Below are 21,580 nucleotides of genomic sequence, written 5' to 3'. Positions count from 1 at the left end.
CAAAATGTAAATGTATTCTCCATGTCAGGTGTTGGGCATATTAGAAAGGAAATCCGTAAGTCGGAATGAAATTTCAATGCAGTGACGTTGACAAAGTGGCTCATATGAGAAACAATACAGAAATCATCCGTTCCTATGTGATGTGTGAAAACAGTCATCAGTAATTTTACTCGACATACTGTATGTACCTATAGATAGGTTGAAAGGCAAATGTTTGGAATTGGAAATGCTTGAATTTTTGTGTCACAAGGAACAAAATCACTGTTCAGTTTAAGGCAAAATGATTGACACCCTTGATACAGCTAAGCATTAATGACTGTATAATATAAATAATTAAAATGCTGAGCTATATTGTTTACTCAAAAGGTCATACCCCCAAAACATACTAACCTCATGGCTTTGGGGAATGATCTTTGACCCTCTGTAACTTTATTATTCACGATTCATTCAGGATTATCCGTAATCATTGTAGCATCCACATTTAATGTAGAAGTGTTAAGAAAATACTCTATTCCTATTTATAATAAAAAATGACACCAAAATGACACAATACATTATTTACCATTAATTTCTATTGGGCCCAAAATAATCTAAAACACAACCAAAACTAACTGCAAATGCATCCAACAAGTTTGTAGAGACACAAGCTTGATGTAGTCATTGCTAAATGTTTGACTACTTTATTTATAAGAATCTTTAGGGGTGTCAATCGGTTTGACCCTTGCCTTTTTGAGAAAAAAAAGTAGTAAACTTGTTAAACAAAATCTCTTTCTCCAAGCTATTGTATTAGTATAAAATAAAATAATTTCCTAATTATTTTTCTTGCATACAATATAGCTAAGTATTTGAATTATTTATTTTATACATTATTGCACATCTTTATCAAGGGGTTCAATTATTTCAGACTCCACTGTAGCTGTTCATGACTGTTAATGATAGTAGTAGACAGGAAAAACTGAATTGTCGACAGGAAAAACTGAATTGACATAGTGCAAAAAGTGTCACTATTGTTGGGGAAGAGCTTGTCTTTTTTTTTTTTATACACAAAAGTATGCCATCTATTAAAGTCTAAGACAGCCATCTTTATTGCAGCAGAAAAGATCCAAATAAACCGTCTCTTTACAAAAGTGATTTTGTTTGTTGTTTCTATCTTCAGAGTGAGCAGTCAGTGAATCCTATTGGCAGTAGTCAAGCCGCAGTGCAACACTTTCCACCCCTCTCTTTTCCTTTCCTCTTTTCTGGTGGGGTCTGTGCAGAGGAAGGACTGCCCCATCACATGCCCGCGGCCTGGCTCATGCAGGGGAGAGTCTGTGACGCTTTGGGGAAGTCATGGGCGACCACTCGTCCATTCTCGCCGCCGCTCCCTGTCCTGGTCATCCGGCTCAGGGTGGAACTCAGCATGGCTGCATCGATGATTTGCTGCATGGGATAACACAGGGAGTTACACAACAACAACACATGATAGTTACCCATTGACTCTATTGAACTCTACTGAATTAATCTACTGAACTATACTGAGTGAATCTACCGAGATAATCTACTGAACTCTATCGAGTTAATCTACTATACTCTACCAAGTTAATCTACTATACTCTACCAAGTTAATCTACTATACTCTACCAAATTAATCTACTATACTCTACCACGTTAATCTACTGAGTTAATCTACTATACTCTATCGCGTTAATCTACTATACTCTACCAAGTTAATCTACTGAGTTAATCTACTATACTCTACCAAGTTAATCTACTGAGTTAATCTACTATACTCTATCGCGTTAATCTACTATACTCTACCAAGTTAATCTACTATACTCTATCGCGTTAATCTACTATACTCTACCAAGTTAATCTACTATACTCTACCAAGTTAATCTACTGAGTTAATCTACTATACTCTACCAAGTTAATCTACTGAGTTAATCTACTATACTCTACCAAGTTAATCTACTGAGTTAATCTACTATACTCTATCGCGTTAATCTACTATACTCTACCAAGTTAATCGACTATACTCTACCAAGTTCATCTACTATACTCTACCAAGTTAATCTACTGAGTTAATCTACTATACTCTATCGCGTTAATCTACTATACTCTACCAAGTTAATCTACTATACTCTACCAAGTTAATCTACTGAGTTAATCTACTATACTCTACCAAGTTAATCTACTGAGTTAATCTACTATACTCTACCAAGTTAATCTACTGAGTTAATCTACTATACTCTACCAAGTTAATCTACTGAGTTAATCTACTATACTCTATCGCATTAATCTACTATACTCTACCAAGTTAATCTACTATACTCTACCAAGTTAATCTACTGAGTTAATCTCCTATACTCTACCAAGTTAATCTACTGAGTTAATCTACTATATTCTACCAAGTTAATCTACTGAGTTAATCTACTATACTCTACCAAGTTAATCTACTGTGTTCATCTACTGAACTCTATCGAGTTAATCTACTGAACTATACTGAGTTAATCTACTGAACTATACTGAGTTAATCTACTGAACTCTCCTGCGTTAATAAACAAAAATGTACTTGAAACAGTCATTATTGGTTCAGTTACTTGGTATAAAACAGGAATTTGCAAACAGACAATCCTGACTTCTGTGCTATGAGTCACGCAATGTATTTTCTTCCTTGGTAATCTCTTGTGAAAGATGACACTCGTTCTCTCTGCTCATTTCTCTCTGGTTATCTCACACAGTGGAGAGCCAATAAGTGTACCGCGCAAAATATGAGACCGAACCCGTAACAATAACGCCAGCAGAACCGTGTGGCGTTAGCTCCCAGCCTACTCTCTTTTGCATTAGTTTAACATAATGAAACACCCGTAGGCTTGAAACTGGAGCTAATGATCAGGATGTTGGCTTGTACATCCTCAGTGTATAAATGATTTAAATCAAGTACACTTCAATAGATCCTGAGGATTATGCTCTTCGGCTGATGCAGACTAATTGGTCTACTCACAGCAGCGATATGTGGCTGAGATACTTTAAACACAGGACTTACGTGATTCATTCCACTGTCGACATGACATGTAAACATTTTCAACGGAATGGCTGTTTATGATGGAGCTAAATGTGTACTGTACAGCCGGGATGTATACTTTACACTTAAGATATCATCATGACATTAAATCACTTCTGTTGCTCATATGCAAAGAAAGTCCCTGGTTTCATGTCTTCATCTAATTACAATCTACTGATATTTGGACATTCATTTTTGAAAATGTATCGTAAAAAAATTAAATACATATATTGAAGAATTCTTTTGGGGCGCATTAAGTTCATGAGGTTAATGAGAAGTTGCAAATGAAAGTCATACACAAATCTTAACTAATTATCTGATAAGATGAAACGATACCCACATCTTTGATCTAAATAGGAACTTGGTGGATACTGTAGCATGATCACGTGCATCTGGCAGCTATTATGCCATTGTTTTCAATCAAACCTACGTCATCAAAGATGTAGCTCCCGGGTGGCGCAGTGGTCTAGGGCACTGCATCGCAGTGCTAGCTGCGCCACCAGAGTCTCTGGGTTCGCGCCCAGGCTGGGCTGGGTTCACGCCCAGGCTCTGTCGCAGCCGGCCGCAACCGGGAGGTCCGTGGGGCGACGCACAATTGGCATAGCGTCGTCCGGGTTAGGGAGGGTTTGGCCGGTAGGGGATATCCTTGTCTCAGTATGTAAAAAAAAAAAAAATGTAATAAAATGTATGCACTCTACTGTAAGTCGCTCTGGATAAGAGCGTCTGCTAAATGACTAAAATGTAAAATGTAGATGACAAACAAAAGCCGGGTGTCTCTACACCTCACACGATACAGTACACAACAGAATAATGAATACTGTATAACTAAGAAGTAGTGTGACATATTCTCCTCACACACATAACTCATCTAGTAGCTGTAGGGTCAATAGCTGACTACATGGACCCTTCATTGAAACAGCTCTGAGCCTGACAAAGTGCTTTAGTCTTCAGTCTGATGGTTTAGGGGGATGACCAGTTGTCACGCTCTGACCTTAGAGAGCCTTTTTATTTCTCTATTTGTTTAGGTCAGGGTGTGATTTGGGTGGGCAATCTAGTTTTCCTATTTCTTTGTTTGGCCGGGTATGGTTCCCAATCAGAGGCAGCTGTCTATCGTTGTCTCTGATTGGGGATCATACTTAGGCAGCCTTTTTTCCCACCTTAGTTTGTGGGATCTTGATTTTGTTAGTTGCTGTATAGCCTGCAGAACTTTATGTTCGTCTTGTATTTTGTTGGTTTTTGGTGTTCATTTTAAATAAAAGTAAGATGTTCGCCTACCACGCTGCACCTTGGTCTCATTCCAACAACGGATGTAACACCAGTATCTCTGTTGTTCAGGGGTTTTAACAGTATCTCTGTAGTTCAGGGGTTTTAACAGCATATTTGTGTGAGTCATATAGGTGGCAGAAATATATAATAATGATTGCCAAGAGTCATACGTATGTTATTATATTATAGAGCCTCTGTCATGACTTCAGGGTTTAAATAATATACAAATAATAATTTAGAGGGGGCTTATATTTGTTCTAGTTCACACATGTACAGATGTAGGATCTTAATTTGAGCCAGTTTGCTACAGCAAGAAAATAATCCTCCAGCAACAGGAAATGTGAATTATTACGTGGATTATAATCAATGGACTTTTCTTGTAAGGGTTGGTACATTTTACGTTAGGACAAATCAAGTCAGATTTTTTTTAATGTGTAAATTACAAACTTTAGAAGCCTTTTCAAATCTTGATTACACTAGCTTACATTTCCTGCTGTGCAGGAAAATTCTCATCAACAAAAGAGAGATCAAATTAAGAACCTACATCTGTACAAGTGTGTATTAATACGCACGTGTGAATTGAAAATAATTTTTTCCCCACATCCCAACTCCCCCTGAGACACATTTGGAGAGTCGGGGTCACGGCCTGCCGTCCTCCACTTAGCTTACCTTCATCCTCCTCGACTCGATCCTGGACTTGTAACAGAACTCGACCAAGGCCACGAGCATGGCCAGCCCCAGCCCTCCAATCAGGATGTAGAACACCCCAGCCACATTGCTGAGGCTCAGGGCGCTGGTCTTGTCCTACAGGCACAGAGACACAGGGTGAGACGCACCGGACCATGCCCAAGAGACACAACACAACACACTAGGATAAAGATAGCCTAATTAACCATTCAACTACTGGTCTCTATAGGATAAAGATAGCGTAATTAACCATTCAACTACTGTTCTCTATAGGATAAAGATAGTGTAATATAACCATTCAACTACTGGTCTCTATAGGATAAAGATAGTGTAATTAACCATTCAACTACTGGTCTCTATAGGATAAAGATAGCCTAATTAACCATTCAACTACTGGTCTCTATAGGATAAAGATAGCGTAATTAACCATTCAACTACTGTTCTCTATAGGATAAAGATAGTGTAATATAACCATTCAACTACTGGTCTCACTACTGTCCTAGTGAACTTACACGGCACATACCGGTAAGTGTACCTTCATGATAAATCAACAGGTTATTGTTTATTTCCTAGAGAGGTGCTGCCAAATCTTTCTAAGTTAACTGACCACTATCAACAACATACTTGATGCAGTACATATCTAGGACTGACAGAAACATGCAGAGTCATGCACATGTAACAGGCTTGGGGTGAACATATCTTTAGAAAGTAGCTGACTACCACGTGTCTTTTATACCAGACATAATGTCCAGTCATTCAAAATCAAATATGCATTAAAACACTTACATTCATTTCATTCTATATCGCCTCGCTGGTTTTTGATCATTTACTAAACCACAAAGTCCCATGAGATGAGAATCTCTTTTTCAAGGGAGAGCGTTTCACACTATCAGAATGATATGTAGTTTGTGTTGTGTATTTTAAAACATTACAAGACTGAATTTTCATAGAGTGGAACCATGCAAGAGGGAAAGGTCAACTTTTTTTTTTATAGGTTTACGTCATAGGTAGGGGTATCTTTATAAAATATAATTTGATTTTTAAGTAAATGCACCAGATAAGGGAGGGCAATTGATTCGACAAGCCGTGGTTGCCGTGACATCGCAAGAGGGGTTGCGCACATCTGTGACATGCGTAGTCTGGGTTTGGTGGCAGATTGGCCGTGTCTTGGGTCTCAACCAATAGCATGCACACTGTCTAAAGACAGAGACAAGGAAAACAGCACTAAAGGAGAGGAGATCCCAGTTCTGGACGAGGTCTTGTATAAAGGGCCTTTCTCTCCACGCTGTCATTTACCCGTGTCTCTTCATTTGACTTGGAAAGTTAAAATCACAAATAAATCTAACTTCTATTCATTCAGAAAACTGTGAATACTTGGCCTGTAGATGTCTGTAGAATATCCCAGACACAGGAAAAGAAAGGGTATTAGCACTGACAGTAACTGTGTTATTCCTACACTATACAGTTTCAATTGTTATCCTTGTAATTGGTTCATCATCATTAGCTACACACATTTTGTAGAATAGAATACAACCCGAGGTCTACTTTTTGGTTTAGACGAAACAACATTTACCAAGATCTAATTACGGGCCACTGACTCATCCATAGCATGTGAGGACACAGCAATTATCACTAATCACTAAAGGTGTCTAGAGTTCCAGGGCTGACATGAATCACAGTTATAAGGACACCAGTTTGTGTAAATGGCAGATTGGAGAGAAAGAGAAAGAGTGCTAGGGAGGGGGACGAGGGACCTTACAGAAGTGCTAATACTCAATCTTGGTGTTAAGTATAGGACCAACACATGGACTGACCTTTCTTCCGGAGTCCTTGCTTCCACACTCTCCCTTATCGTACCACCATTTGTTTTTCAGTTTGTCTAAGATGGCTTGCTCATTGAGTTTCAACACCGCTAGGTTTACGGGGATTCTTCAACCAGGAAATGACATAAATAACATCACCCATGTTATCTTATGTTATTCAGTACATAGTAAACAGACACCCATTATTATGTCTAGATATGTTCTACGTACATGTCTAGACAGATAAAAAAACACACAAAAAAAACACAATCACAACTTGAAACTGTCACTGCCAAAGTGATATGCATTAATACTCCATCACCTTTTTCCCTATTGCAAGATGTGTATTACTATATCACTTTGGGTAACCGGCAAAATGTAAACACTCGGATATGCAAACCTGTCAATTATTGTTGCTTTAACAAGACAGTACTTGAGAAAACATACACGAAACTGTGCTATTTTTTTTTTTGGGGGGGGGGGGGGGGGGGGATTGCTAATGCAACTAATTTGAAAGTAAACGGCACGTTTTTGAAGAATTCATCATACAATATAGTTGTGTTCTTACACAAACTAACGTCAAGGAGGACGAAGGGGGATTTGTGGTATTGCAGCCGATGTGTTTTTTTAAAGGTACGTTGCCGGTTACCCCCCATCGTCGTGGTTACCCGCTAGGTTTCTCATACTGGGGCTGACCTTGGAATCACCTCCCCCGCTGCCGCACTCGCCCTTGTCGTACCACCATTTGTTTTTCAATTTGTCCAACAGGCCCTGCTCGTTCAGTTTTAACACTGCCAAGTTTACTGGGTTTCTTGAAATGATAATAGAATAATACTGGTCAGCATTTATGGAGATGTGATACGGTGTGGCAGAGGTAGTTCAGGAATAAAGTCTAAATAGCAAAAAGGAGGTACTGTTATCAGAATAATGAAACATTAATAAAAAATAAGGCTACTAATAATGTGCCTGCCACTGTAAGATTAAAAAATAAACATTTTTTCTAGTTCTGTATATAAAATAATACTACATGGCTAAACCATGACAGATTTTACCAAGCAAGACAAAGATTCTAGGTAGGAGAACTATATAAATATCAGAAAATGTCTTGGATTGGTTGCATGGGTATGTATTTCAGTTAAAAACTAGAATAAGTAGCTCCTTGGATAAGGAAAAGGCATAAACAGCCAACTTGTCGATTCAATATTCAGTTTTCGTCAGATATCGTCATTCATTGTGTTATTTTTGTGGTCAGGGAGCACTATCCAAGGCATTACTGATATTGGGCATTGTGCTCCATTCTCTTCACCCTTTGCTGTTGCTGGTCCACTATGGACAACCCTCTCATAACTAACATGGTAGAAGGTGCTGCTGTACAGTAGACTAATGGAAACATTATGTCAGCATGAACCTCAGCAAGCTAGAGTCTTTCTCAGTAAAACCCCGGAATTCTTTCTCTATTCAGAGAGAAAGAAAGAGTTCCGTCTGCCTAATGGATGAGTCAAATAAATCCACATCCTCTATTAGGATTTTAGTAGCATTTTTGTCTTTGAGAGCGGCAGTTTTCTTGTGATGCGACTGACAAAATAAAGTGATGTGACGATGATGTTGGGGAAAACATGTCAGGAATAAAACAGAAAGGAAGAAGATTATTTTTGTTGTTGTCAACAGGTAAAGAAGGCAAAACAAGGGTGAGATGTAATGGTATGCCACATTAGATACATAGCAACGAAGGACTCTTAGTCCATTTCTGTTTCATAAATATTATGGAGAACTGATCACAGTTTACAACTTTATGATAGCGGATAAGGGTGTTGTCCGAATATGACGTAGCAACACATTTAGAGCAGATGGTTAGAGATTTTTTTTCCAAATCATCAAAACCTTAAAGCTCATATAGAATAGTATGTATCTGATGTGGCAAAGTTGTTACAGTTCACACAGCAGTCATTTCAACATCATTTTCTACTTTCAACATACACAAACTCTCATTAAAGTGCAAATATAGGCTAGTACACTGTGGCATGGGGATCACTGTTTGGTTTAAACACGTTTTAGATGGTTATTTTTCAAGAGCTCATTTTTAGCTCAACTTTAGAGAATGTACCGTAGAATAGGAAAATATCAATCGTATACACATAAATCCATAAAAACACAATTTCACAGAATTAGCTCAAGATTTTTGGAATGTTCGTAATTTGAACCCACAGCCACAGGGTGAAACTACAATTAGTCTCAGAGCATGTATGAGTCCGTCAAAGCCCAGTCTGAACCAGCCATCACACTTGATATTGAGTGGTACCTAGAAAGCCTTTGTGAAACACCACTCTTTCTGTCACCTTGATAAAGATATTGGTAGACTAAAAATCAAGGTAAACAACACGAGTGATCGATCAAAAAGGCTTGCTAGGTGCGATTGATAAAGCCTATGTGCTTTGTGAATGGGGCCTGCATCCCATTAAGATGGGCCTGTTAATATGGGGACAATAAAATCTGATTGAACACAGATGCATTAAAAGTGGTGAAACAGATGAGTTCCTAAACGTAAACAGCAGAATCTTGCAAAAAAAGTTTTAACTGGGTGCCTTCACCCTGAAATAACTTGTAAAATACTGGATCATAATTGGTTTTTGGTACTAAAATAAAATGGTAATTAAATCACAGGAGACGTACAGAAAAGGCAATAACTAAAACCTAGGATTCTAATTCAAGTGCTATTTCTTGGGAAAATGCCGTTTTGATATTTACTACCAAAGTGCACATCTCTAGAAGTTCTGAGATAAAAAAAAAGATGCAGGTAATAACATCAGGGTGCAATTTAAAGTTAATTTAATTAAATAGCTTTCATTTACTATCTATCAAGACTGAATTTACATTTTCGTAACAGTTATTACCCCCAGTGTTCTTAGTTATTCCAAGGAGCAAGACATTACAAAATGGTATTATAACCAGTGTCTGTCTGAAGAAAGTAAGGGTCTGAACAGTCATGCTTCCACTTTATGGACTGAGTTGAGACAGTGGGGCGGGGGGGGGGGGACATGGACTGAGTTGAGACAGTGGACTGAGTTGAGACAGTGGACTGAGTTGAGACAGTGGACTGAGTTGAGACAGTGGGGGGGGGGGGGGGGGGGGACATGGACTGAGTTGAGACAGTGGACTGAGTTGAGACAGTGGACTGAGTTGAGACAGTGGGGGGGGGGGGGGGGGGGGGACATGGACTGAGTTGAGACAGTGGGGGGGGGACACGTTCTAGACGTCTGATGAGAGTGGTTACAAATCAGAAGTAGAGAATAGTTGAATGAGACTTTATCTCACAGTGTATGTATGAAACAATCATTACATTAACTAGCATTATCACTGAAACAGACTAAAATGTGCATCATTTGCCCAAAGATTGTAAATTGATATATAACATCATGCTTCATTTATTAAAGAAATAGTCTCTTCACTAATTATTATTTACTTTACATAAGTGGGATAATTTGCAAGTGTAACCTCACTCACCTCAAGGGTGCATTTGGCATTCACATGTAAAACATAACATGTGTGGCGGATCGTCACGGTGACGTGACCAGCCTACACACTGTAATACCTTAGTGCTGATCCCTTGGGCGTGGCTACTCCGTAACCCTTGGAGTCCAGGTTCCCCCCGACCTTCATGGTGTCACAGGGTTTTCTCTGCTCGATGTACTCGTTCATGGTGGACTCCAGCAGGTAGGCGTACCTCCCTTTGGACTTCCTGACTCGCACCACGCCCTCGTCTGTGGTCTTCACGAACACTGACGGGTCAGCAGACTTCATGTACGACCACATCTTCTCAAATACGGCTATTTTCGATCTCTAAGGTGCAAAAAAACAATAATGGGTAAAATACTGTATATAGATGCTCTATGAGAAATGTAACCGCCTCGTCAAAAACTACTTGGAGCCACTTCATGACAGTTGATGCTTTTCCAGAGTGATGACATCTAGAGCTTCAGCTTTACCCTGAAGAACTCTTTGGTGGAGCCTCCGTCTAGAGTACCATAGGCAATCTCTGTCTGCTTGGCCAGGTCCTCAGCACTCTCTATGGGCGACACCATCCTCTCCACGGTGAGGAAGGCAGCCAGGTTGGCCGTGTAGGAGGAGATGATGATGAGGGTGAAGAACCACCACACTCCCCCTACAATGCGACCAGAGAGGGACCTAGAGAGAAGAGAGAGAGAGGAGTCTCTAGCAATCCAAACATTGCCATCTCAGATAGAAGCAAAGGAAAGTGGACGTGTTGAGTGAGGGAAGTGATAAAGCAATGCTTCAAGAGTAACACTAATCGTTTCTTGGCACACAATGATACATTGCTTTCTGTTGACACTATACAGATAATCACTCAATCACTTGGATAATCACTCAGTTTCACACAATGCCACAGGTATAGAGACATGTGTATTAATTGCTTTTCCTTGTTTGATTGATTGTGAGTGTTGTACTTTTTTTTTTTTTTTTACAAAATAAGCTCTATCTGTTCACACAAACATACACTATATGTGAAAAAATAAGCCCCCCCCAAAATATTTGCGATCAAATCATTGCGATAATTGTACCTTCAAAAAGACCTGACCCCATTCCTGGCCTAAATCTATGCTCTGCTACACATGTATTCTGAACTACAGCAGAGACAGCTGCTGCAGCACGTCTGCTCCGAGCGGCACTACAAAACAGAGATCACATTTATGAAAACAGAAACACACATTGTTGGATTGTCCTTTGTAGGCTGCACCCACCCAATTAGTATGCATTGTATGAAACAATCCTCTCAATTTCAGTCTGAGCAGGCGTAAAAAATAACATGAAAGTTGTGTGGGAAAGACGGATAGATCTGTAGAAAATGGCGTTCAGCGTTGTAGGATCTCTTGAGTGTCAATGCAGATTTCTCAAAGACGACACTCCTCTTTTGGAAGCAGCAAAGCACTAACTAAAGCAGAGAAATTGCGTGAAAAAAAATTGCTGTAAAAATAGCAAATTGTTGTTTTGTGTTGTTTTATGCAAAACAGAGGATAAGCTCCAGTATTTGGATTTGCCCAGCAAATTCAGGGAGAAGGACATCCTCACCCACAGACCTGTTTCCAAATTCAGAAACCGTTCCTCTTGGAAGATTCGCTGAACAAAACCTCCTTTTATTGCCCTGAATCCATTGTACACAATGCAGCTCACACACTAAAAGAGAATTTAAAAGCAGCGAGAACAGACTAGGGGTTAGAGGGTAGCATGGGAGAATGGGCCATTGGAAACTCCAGCAAAAGGAAAGCACAAACAATAAGCCCTTCAAAATTCAATTCATGACAGCTTGCAGGCACAGAGATCTTTTGAAGCCTCGGCACTAGCCAGCCAACAATCTGATCTCCAGAGAAACAGCCTGCCAATAGTTTAAGCCACCAAGAACTGGACAGGGGATTTTCTAGGTCCAGCCCACCACAACGAGACGGGATAAAAAAGTACAGTTACACTTCCAGCATGTTAGCAGCAGGGAACGATTCTAAAATAGGCATTCATTTATTTCAATGCAAACTAACTGGTAAACAGGGTTGACACTAATGTGGATAGTTATAACACTACTTTAAATTACAAATAAGAGTTAATGAGGTAACCATGCACATCACCACAATACATTTTAAAATGACAAATCATTTCCCAAGTGCGTGCTAGAGCAAACACATAAAAACACACACACACACACACACACACACACACACACACACACACACACACACACACACACACACACACACACACACACACACACACACACACACACACCCACACACCACACACACACAGACACACACACACACACGCACACAATACTCCGTCATGGTGAACTGTCCTCTCCAAATATTTGAGCTCATCAGCGGGAGGCAGGGTTATGTCCGTAGGTCTGTCAGCCAAGTCTGGGGCGGGTAACGAGTCTCCAGAGACGATGCTGAAGTCTAAAACTTGCATTCTGTCAGTCTGTTCTGTTTGAACAGAACACTGCAACTGCAGCAACACAGTTCAGATGTGACGCTGGTCTCTATTTTTGACAGAGCCGCTGTTAAACACTGTTAAGCATGTCATAACACTGAGGGTTTCTGGGTCACCTCTGTACCGGGAAAGGGCTGTGAGGCCCGCAGGGTTGGGTTTGTGTGAGTGTCTGTTTGTGTCCGTGTGTGTCCGTGTGTGTACTGTATGTACTGTTAAAGGAGTAGAATGTATGAGAGTGTGTAAATGTTTTAGCTATGGGATGGCTGGGCGTTGTGTTTGGGGTGTGTGTGTGTGTGTTTAACAATAGAATTGAAGTGACAGGCTCTGCCTGGGGCAGGAAGAGGAGCGTTCGGGGCGTCTGGCCACACTAAGGGAGAGCTCTGACCCGTACACCACCACGTCTCACTGCAGACACACAGGCAAAGGGGACTGGTCCGGGTTATACACTGACCCTTCCCCACTGTGTGCACACATACGTACTGTACATATGAACACACTTATACCTTTCTCTCCTTAAATTGATACAATATATAAACAAAAGTATATGGACACCCGTTCAAATTAGTGGATTCGGCTATTTCAACCACATCCATTGCTGACAGGTGCATAAAACTGAGCACACAGCCATTCAACCTCCATAAACAAACATTGGCAGTAGAATTACTTTCAACGTGGCACTGTCATAGGATGCCACCTTTCCAACAAGTAATTTCATCAAATATCTGCCCTGCTAGAGCTGCCCCGGTCAACTGTAAGTGCTGTTATTGTGAAGTGGAAACATCCAGGAGCAACAACGGCTCAGCCGCGAAGTGGTAGACCACACAAGATCACAGAACGGGACCGCTGAGCTTTAAATCGCGTAGAGCGTAAAAAATAAAACGTCGGTCCTCAGTTGCAACACTCACTAACGAGTTCCACACTGCCTCTGGAAGCAGCATCAGCACAATAACTGTTAGTCGGGAGCTTCATGAAATGTATTTCCATGGCCGAGCTGCCGCACACAAGCCCAAGATCACCGTGTGCAATGCCAAGCGTCGGCTGGAGTGGTGTAAAGCTCGTTGCCCTTGGACTCTGGAGCAGTGGAAACGCATTCTCTGGAGTGATCAATCATGCTTCACCATCTGGCGGTCCGATGGATGAATCGGGGTTTGGCGGATTGCCAGGAATGCATAGTGCCAGCTGTAAAATTTGGTGGAGGAGGAATAATGGTACGGGGCTGTTTTTCATGGTTCGGGCTAGGCCCCTTAGTTCCAGTGAAATCTTAACGCTACAGCATACAATGACATTCTAGACGATTCTGTGCTTCCAACTTTGTGGCAACAGTTTGGGAAAGGCCCTTTCCTGTTTCAGCAGGACAATTCCCCCGTGCACAAAGCAAGGTTCATACAGAAATGGTTTGTCGAGAACTTGACTGGCCTGCACAGAGCCCTGACCTCAACCCCACCAAACACCTTGGGGATGAATTGGAATGCCGACTGCGAGCCAGGCCTAATCGCCCAACATCAGTGCCCAACCTCACTAATGCTCTTGTGGTTGAATGGAAGCAAGTCCCCGCAGCAATGTTCCAACATCTAGTGGAAAGCCTTCCCAGAAGAATGGAGGCTGTTAAAGCAGCAAAGGGGGGACTAACTCCATATTAATGCCCGTGATTTTGGAACGAGATGTTTGACAAGCAGGGGTCCACATACCTATTGTTCATGTAGTGTATCTCCCTGGCTAATTATTTAAAACTAATCTTAACCCTTTCATAACTCATCTATCTTCAGAAACCTCTGTATGACATACGTAAGTATGATATATTGTGTCCATAAAATTACTTTAATGAGCTGTGAAAAGTTACAATAACATTAGAGGTGCAGCACACATTCCTCCAGCGGTGAAAGTGGAGCGTATGAGGCTGAGAGTGAGATCCCCCTCAGGGCAAAAACGCAGTAGCAAACACACATCCAAGCAGACAGGAGCGTCTATCTTCCCTGAGCAGAGTCTAGCAGTACCAGGGAGGCATCAGTCTGCTGTACAACAAGAGTGGTATGGAGGGAGGAATGGAGGGAGGGATGGAGGGAGGTATGGAAGGAGGAATGGAGAGAGGTATGGAGAGGATGGAGGGAAGTATGGAGGAAGGTATGGAGGGAGGAATGGAGAGAGGTATGGAGAGGATGGAGGGAAGTATGGAGAGGATGGAGGGAAGTATGGAGGAAGGTATGGAGGGAGGTATAGAGGGAGGTACGGAGGGATTGAGGGATGGAGGGAGGTATGGAGGGATGGAAGGAAGGAAGGAGGTATGGAGGGAGGGAGGTATAGTGTGAGGTATGGAGGAAGGCATGGAGGGAGGAATGGAGGGAGGAATGGAGGGAAGTATGGATGGAGAGATGGAGGGAGGTATGGAGGGAAAGATGGGGGGAGGTATGGAAGGGGAGGTGGAGGGAGGTATGGAAGGAGGCATGGAGGGAGGGAGGGAGGTATGGAGGGATGGAAGGATGGAAGGAAGGAAGGAGGGAGGTATGGAGGGAGGTATGGAGGGAGGCATGGAGGGAGGTATGGAGGGAGGCATGGAGGGAGGTATGGAGGGAGGCATGGAGGGAGGTATGGAGGGAGGCATGGAGGGAGGTATGGAGGGAGGATTGGAGGGAGGTTTGGAGGGAGGTATGGAGGGAGGCATGGAGGGAGGTATGGAGGGAGGCATGGAGGGAGGTATGGAAGGAGGTATGGAGGGAGGAATGGAGAGAGGTATGGAGAGGATGGAGGGAAGTATGGAGAGGATGGAGGGAAGTATGGAGGAAGGTATGGAGGGAGGTATAGAGGGAGGTACGGAGGGATTGAGGGATGGAGGGAGGTATGGAGGGATGGAAGGAAGGAAGGAGGTATGGAGGGAGGGAGGTATAGTGTAAGGTATGGAGGAAGGCATGGAGGGAGGTATGGATGGAGAGATGGAGGGAGGTATGGAGGGAAAGATGGGGGGAGGTATGGAAGGGGAGGTGGAGGGAGGTATGGAAGGAGGCATGGAGGGAGGGAGGTATGGAGGGATGGAAGGATGGAAGGAGGTATGGAGGGAGGGAGGTATAGTGTGAGGTATGGAGGAAGGCATGGAGGGAGGAATGGAGGGAAGTATGGATGGAGAGATGGAGGGAGGTATGGAGGGAAAGATGGGGGGAGGTATGGAAGGAGGGTGGGGGGAGGTATGGAAGGAGGCATGGAGGGAGGGAGGTATGGAGGGATGGAAGGAAGGAAGGAGGGAGGTATGGAGGAAAAGATGGAGGGAGGTATGGAGGGAGGTTTGGAGGAAGGCATGGAGGAAGGCATGGAGGGAGTCATGGAGGGAGGCATGGCAGTATGGAGGGAGGCATGGAGGGAGGTATGGAGGGAGGTATGGAGGGAGGCATGGAGGGAGGCATGGAGGGAGGTATGGAGGGAGGCATGGAGGGAGGCATGGAGGGAGTCATGGAGGGAGTCATGGAGGGAGGCATGGAGGGAGGCATGGAGGGAGGTATGGAGGGAGGCATGGAGGGATGGAAGGAAGGAGGGAGGGAGGTATGGAGGGAGGCATGGAGGGAGGTATGGAGAGAGGCATGGAGGGAGGTATGGAGGGAGGTATGGAGGGAGGCATGGAGGGAGGCATGGAGGGAGGTATGGAGGGAGGCATGGAGGGAGGCATGGAGGGAGGTATGGAGGGAGTCATGGAGGGAGGTATGGAGGGAGGCATGGAGGGAGGCATGGAGGGAGGTATGGAGGGAGGCATGGAGGGAGGTATGGAGGGAGGTATGGAGGGAGGTATGGAGGGAGGCATGGAGGGAGGCATGGAGGGAGGTATGGAGGGAGGCATGGAGGGAGGCATGGAGGCAGGTATGGAGGGAGGCATGGAGGGAGGCATGGAGGGAGGCATGGAGGGAGGTATGGAGGGAGGCATGGAGGGAGGCATGGAGGGATGGAAGGAAGGAGGGAGGGAGGTATGGAGGGAGGCATGGAGGGAGGTATGGAGGGAGGCATGGAGGGAGGTATGGAGGGAGGCATGGAGGGAGGCATGGAGGGAGGTATGGAGGGAGGTATGGAGGGAGGCATGGAGGGAGGCATGGAGGGAGGTATGGAGGGAGGTATGGAAGGAGGCATGGAGGGAGGCATGGAGGGAAGCATGGAGGGAGTCATGGAGGGAGGTATGGAGGGAGGTATGGAGGGAGGTATGGAGGGAGGTATGGAAGGAGGCATGGAGGGAGGCATGGAGGGAGGCATGGAGGGAGGTATGGAGGGAGGCATGGAGGGAGGTATGGAGGGAGGCATGGAGGGAGGTATGGAGGGAGGCATGGAGGGAGGCATGGAGGGAGGTATGGAAGGAGGCATGGAGGGAGGCATGGAGGGAGGCATGGAGGGAGGTATGGAGGGAGGCATGGAGGGAGGCATGGAGGGAGGTATGGAGGGAGGCATGGAGGGAGGCATGGAGGGAGGTATGGAGGGAGGTATGGAGGGAGGCATGGAGGGAGGTATGGAGGGAGGCATGGAGGGAGGTTTGGAGGGAGGTATGGAGGGAGGTATGGAGGGAGGTATGGAGGGAGTCATGGAGGGAGGTATGGAGGGAGTCATGGAGGGAGGTTTGGAGGGAGGTATGGGGGGATGGAGGGAGGTTGGAGGGAGGTATGGAGGGAGGTATGGAGGGAGGTATGGAGGGAGTCATGGAGGGAGGTATGGAGGGAGGTATGGAGGGAGGCATGGAGGGAGGTATGGAGGGAGTCATGGAGGGAGGTATGGAGGGAGTCATGGAGGGAGGTTTGGAGGGAGGTATGGAGGGATGGAGGGAGGTGTGGAGGGAGGTATGGAGGGAGGTATGGAGGGAGGTATGGAGGGAGTCATGGAGGGAGGTATGGAGGGAGGCATGGAGGGAGGTTTGGAGGGAGTCATGGAGGGAGGTTTGGAGGGAGGCATGGAGGGAGGTATGGAGGGAGGTATGGAGGGAGGCATGGAGGGAGGCATGGAGGGAGGCATGGAGGGAGGTATGGAGGGAGGCATGGAGGGAGGCATGGAGGGAGGTATGGAGGGATTGGAGGGAGGGGGGGAGTCATGGAGGGAGGTATCGGGGGAGGTATGAAGGGGTCATGGAGGGAGGTATAGAGAGAGGTATGGAATGAGGTATGGAGGGATTGGAGGGAGGGATGGAGGGAGGTATGGAGGGAGGTATGAGGGAGTCATGGAGGGAGGTATGGAGGGAGGTATGGAGGGAGGCATGGAGGGAGGTATGGAGGGAGGTATGGAAGGAGGCATGGAGGGAGGCATGGAGGGAGGCATGGAGGGAGGTATGGAGGGAGGTATGGAGGGAGGCATGGAGGGAGGTATGGAGGGAGGTATGGAGGGAGGCATGGAGGGAGGCATGGAGGGAGGTATGGAAGGAGGCATGGAGGGAGGCATGGAGGGAGGCATGGAGGGAGGTATGGAGGGAGGCATGGAGGGAGGCATGGAGGGAGGTATGGAGGGAGGCATGGAGGGAGGCATGGAGGGAGGTATGGAGGGAGGTATGGAGGGAGGCATGGAGGGAGGTATGGAGGGAGGCATGGAGGGAGGTATGGAGGGAGGTATGGAGGGAGGTATGGAGGGAGTCATGGAGGGAGTCATGGAGGGAGGTATGGAGGGAGGTAAGGAGGGAGGTATGGAGGGAGGCATGGAGGGAGGCATGGAGGGAGGTATGGAGGGAGGTATGGAGGGAGGTATGGAGGGAGGTATGGAGGGAGGTATGGAGGGAGGTATGGAGGGAGTCATGGAGGGAGGTATGGAGGGAGTCATGGAGGGAGGTTTGGAGGGAGGTATGGGGGGATGGAGGGAGGTTGGAGGGAGGTATGGAGGGAGGTATGGAGGGAGGCATGGAGGGAGGTATGGAGGGAGTCATGGAGGGAGGTATGGAGGGAGTCATGGAGGGAGGTTTGGAGGGAGGTATGGAGGGAGTCATGGAGGGAGGTGTGGAGGGAGGTATGGAGGGAGGTATGGAGGGAGGTATGGAGGGAGGCATGGAGGGAGGTATGGAGGGAGGTATGGAGGGAGTCATGGAGGGAGGTTTGGAGGGAGGTATGGAGGGATTGGAGGGAGGGGGGGAGTCATGGAGGGAGGTATCGGGGGAGGTATGGAGGGGTCATGGAGGGAGGTATAGAGAGAGGTATGGAATGAGGTATGGAGGGATTGGAGGGAGGGATGGAGGGAGGTATGGAGGGAGGTATGGAGGGAGGTATGGAGGGAGGCATGGAGGGAGGTATGGAGGGAGGCATGGAGGGAGGCATGGATGGAGGCATGGAGGGATTGGAGGGAGGGGGGGAGTCATGGAGGGAGGTATCGGGGGAGGTATGGAGGGGTCATGGAGGGAGGTATAGAGAGAGGTATGGAATGAGGTATGGAGGGATTGGAGGGAGGGATGGAGGGAGGTATGGAGGGAGGTATGAGGGAGTCATGGAGGGAGGTATGGAGGGAGGCATGGAGGGAGGCATGGAGGGAGTCATGGAGGGAGGTATGGAGGGATTGGAGGGAGGGATGGAGGGAGGTATGGAGGGAGGTATGAGGGAGTCATGGAGGGAGGTATGGAGGGAATTATGGAGGGAGTCATGGAGGGAGTCATGGAGGGAGGCATGGAGGGAGGCATGGAGGGAGGTATGGAGGGAGGTATGGAGGGAGGCATGGAGGGAGGTATGGAGGGAGGCATGGAGGGAGGTATGGAGGGAGTCATGGAGGGAGGTATGGAGGGAGGTATGGAGGGAGGCATGGAGGGAGGTATGGAGGGAGGCATGGAGGGAGGTATGGAGGGAGGCGGTATTGACACTTTCTCACTGCCTTGATCTTGCCAGCCATTAGTAAAACGCTATTTCATATTTGATTATCTCTGTGATTGGGAAATAATCCCATCGGCTTTGCACAGTGGAGAACAAAAAGGTTAAAGAGATACTTTGGTATTTTGTCAACGAGTCTCTTTATCTACTTCCCCAGAGTGTGATGATCTCGTGGACACCATGTTTATGTTTCTGGGTGCAGTTTGAAGAACGCTGCTAACAGCTGCATGTCTCTGAGGCTAATCATGTCTAATAACAAGAAGATAATGACATATCATCTGTAATAAGTGTGCACTTAAAATGGCACACAGACATTTACCTCAGAAGTTAAACTGGGCGTCTAGTGGCTTCTGTGAGTTGCTACATGACGAGCCCTTCTCTGAGTGGCAGTGGTGACATTTACAGAGATCAGACACATGCTATCATTAATAAATAGCTGGGGTCTGCCCACAAAGCTGCTCCTTCCATCTCCCATTGCTCTTGTTCTTCAAAGTTATGTTTCGATCTGGTTGTTTGGAGATTATCATCAACATGGCAGGCCTCCCAGTTACTGAATTCTCTGACAAATAGCATCCTGCCAAACGCAGCTGGCCGGCCAGTTCTTTAAACTGTTCTTTCCTCAGAGCTGCTATCGATATATGACATTTGAGCTGTTTTACTGCAGGTCAGCTCACTGAACACACCAGTGTGAGAAGCAAGTTGACCTTTCTATTCATATTGACCTTCAGGTGACCTTTCATAGTGCCACCTATCCACCTAGTGTCACCTATCTGCTCCAAATTAGACTCCCTCAGAGATGCAGTGCCCTCACCGCACACGCTTTCACAAAAGATGAAGCTACCTGAATATACTGTAGATTCTCGCAATACTGAAGAAGGCACATGACTAAACACATAGTGGCCAGTTTATTAGGTACACCCCCCCCCCCCGTTCACGAAAATGGTTTGCTCCTACCGACAGTGAGTCACGTAGCTGTGGCTTGCCATATAAATTGGGCAGACAGGCATCGAGGCATTCAGTTACTGTTCGATTAAATGTTAGAATGGGCAAAACCAGTAGCCTAATCGACTTTGAGGGTGGTATGATCGTCGGTGTCAGGCCGCGCCGGTTCCAGTATCTCAATGGTACAGATTGGTGGAGGTGGTGTAATGGTGTGGGGAATGTTTTCCTGGCACATGTTAGGTCCCTTGATGCCAATTGAGCAACGTGTCCATGCCCCGAAGAATGCAGGCTGTTCTGGAGGCAAAGGGGAGGTCCGACCCAGTACTAGATTGGTGTACTTAATAAAGTGAATGTAGATTCTTACAAGACTCTTCAAAATAGAGTGGAGAGGTGTTCTTATAAAAGCCATCCTGTGTATCAAATCAAATCAAATGTATTTATAAAGCCCTTCTTACATCAGCTGATATATCAAAGTGCTGTACAGAAACCCAGCCTAAAACCCCAAACAGCAAACAATGCAGGTGTAGAAGCACGGTAGCTAGGAGGCTAGATGGCTAGGAGGCTAGGTATAGGCTACAAGTATTACCTAGTGTGATGCATGACTGATTAAGAGAGTCACTATGTGTTTGAGACATGAATGTAACTCATCTGTGCTCTGGCCTCATGGATAAAGAGGTCCTTATCCCACTGAGTTTCTCCATTACTGTATAACCCCATGAGGTAGCAGGGAGGTGAATCACCACTATTTGTCAGGTCTCCCCTCCTCTATTTGTCAGGTCTCCCCTCCTCTGACAGCCTGGGAGATGAAGTCAAATCACCAGCCCGCCAAGAGGCTTAGACCATGAAACCCAAATGATTCACACAGGAGAGAGAGCGCGAAAGAGAGAGAGAGAGAGAAAGAGAGAGAGAGAGAGAGAGACCGAGAAAGAGAGAAATAGAGAGACACCGAGAAAGAGAGAAAGAGAGAGACACCGAGAAAGAGAGAAAGAGAGAGAGAGAGAGAGAGAGAGAGAAAGAGAGAGAGAGAGAGAGAGAGAGAGAGAGAGAGAGCGAGA

General features: G+C 45.3%; 1 protein-coding gene across 1 annotated transcript in view; it reads right to left on the bottom strand.

Moving 5' to 3' along the window:
* Nucleotides 1–1,272: 1,272 nt before the first annotated feature.
* Nucleotides 1,273–21,580, bottom strand: part of LOC120056419 (glutamate receptor 1-like) — a 96,001-nt gene continuing 75,693 nt past the window's right edge. Inside the window, exons 13-17 of the mRNA XM_039004575.1 lie at nucleotides 10,782–10,980; nucleotides 10,388–10,635; nucleotides 6,811–6,925; nucleotides 4,979–5,113; nucleotides 1,273–1,440 (exon numbers count right to left, since the gene is read on the bottom strand). Of these exons, the coding sequence (XP_038860503.1) occupies nucleotides 1,273–1,440; nucleotides 4,979–5,113; nucleotides 6,811–6,925; nucleotides 10,388–10,635; nucleotides 10,782–10,980 (865 nt within the window). The remainder of the gene's footprint in view (nucleotides 1,441–4,978; nucleotides 5,114–6,810; nucleotides 6,926–10,387; nucleotides 10,636–10,781; nucleotides 10,981–21,580) is intronic.

The sequence above is a fragment of the Salvelinus namaycush genome, chromosome 12 (assembly GCF_016432855.1).
Source record: "Salvelinus namaycush isolate Seneca chromosome 12, SaNama_1.0, whole genome shotgun sequence".
Classification (NCBI taxonomy): domain Eukaryota; kingdom Metazoa; phylum Chordata; class Actinopteri; order Salmoniformes; family Salmonidae; genus Salvelinus; species Salvelinus namaycush.
Note: the sequence above shows the minus strand (reverse complement) of the source record. Positions and strands in the feature narration are given on the sequence as shown.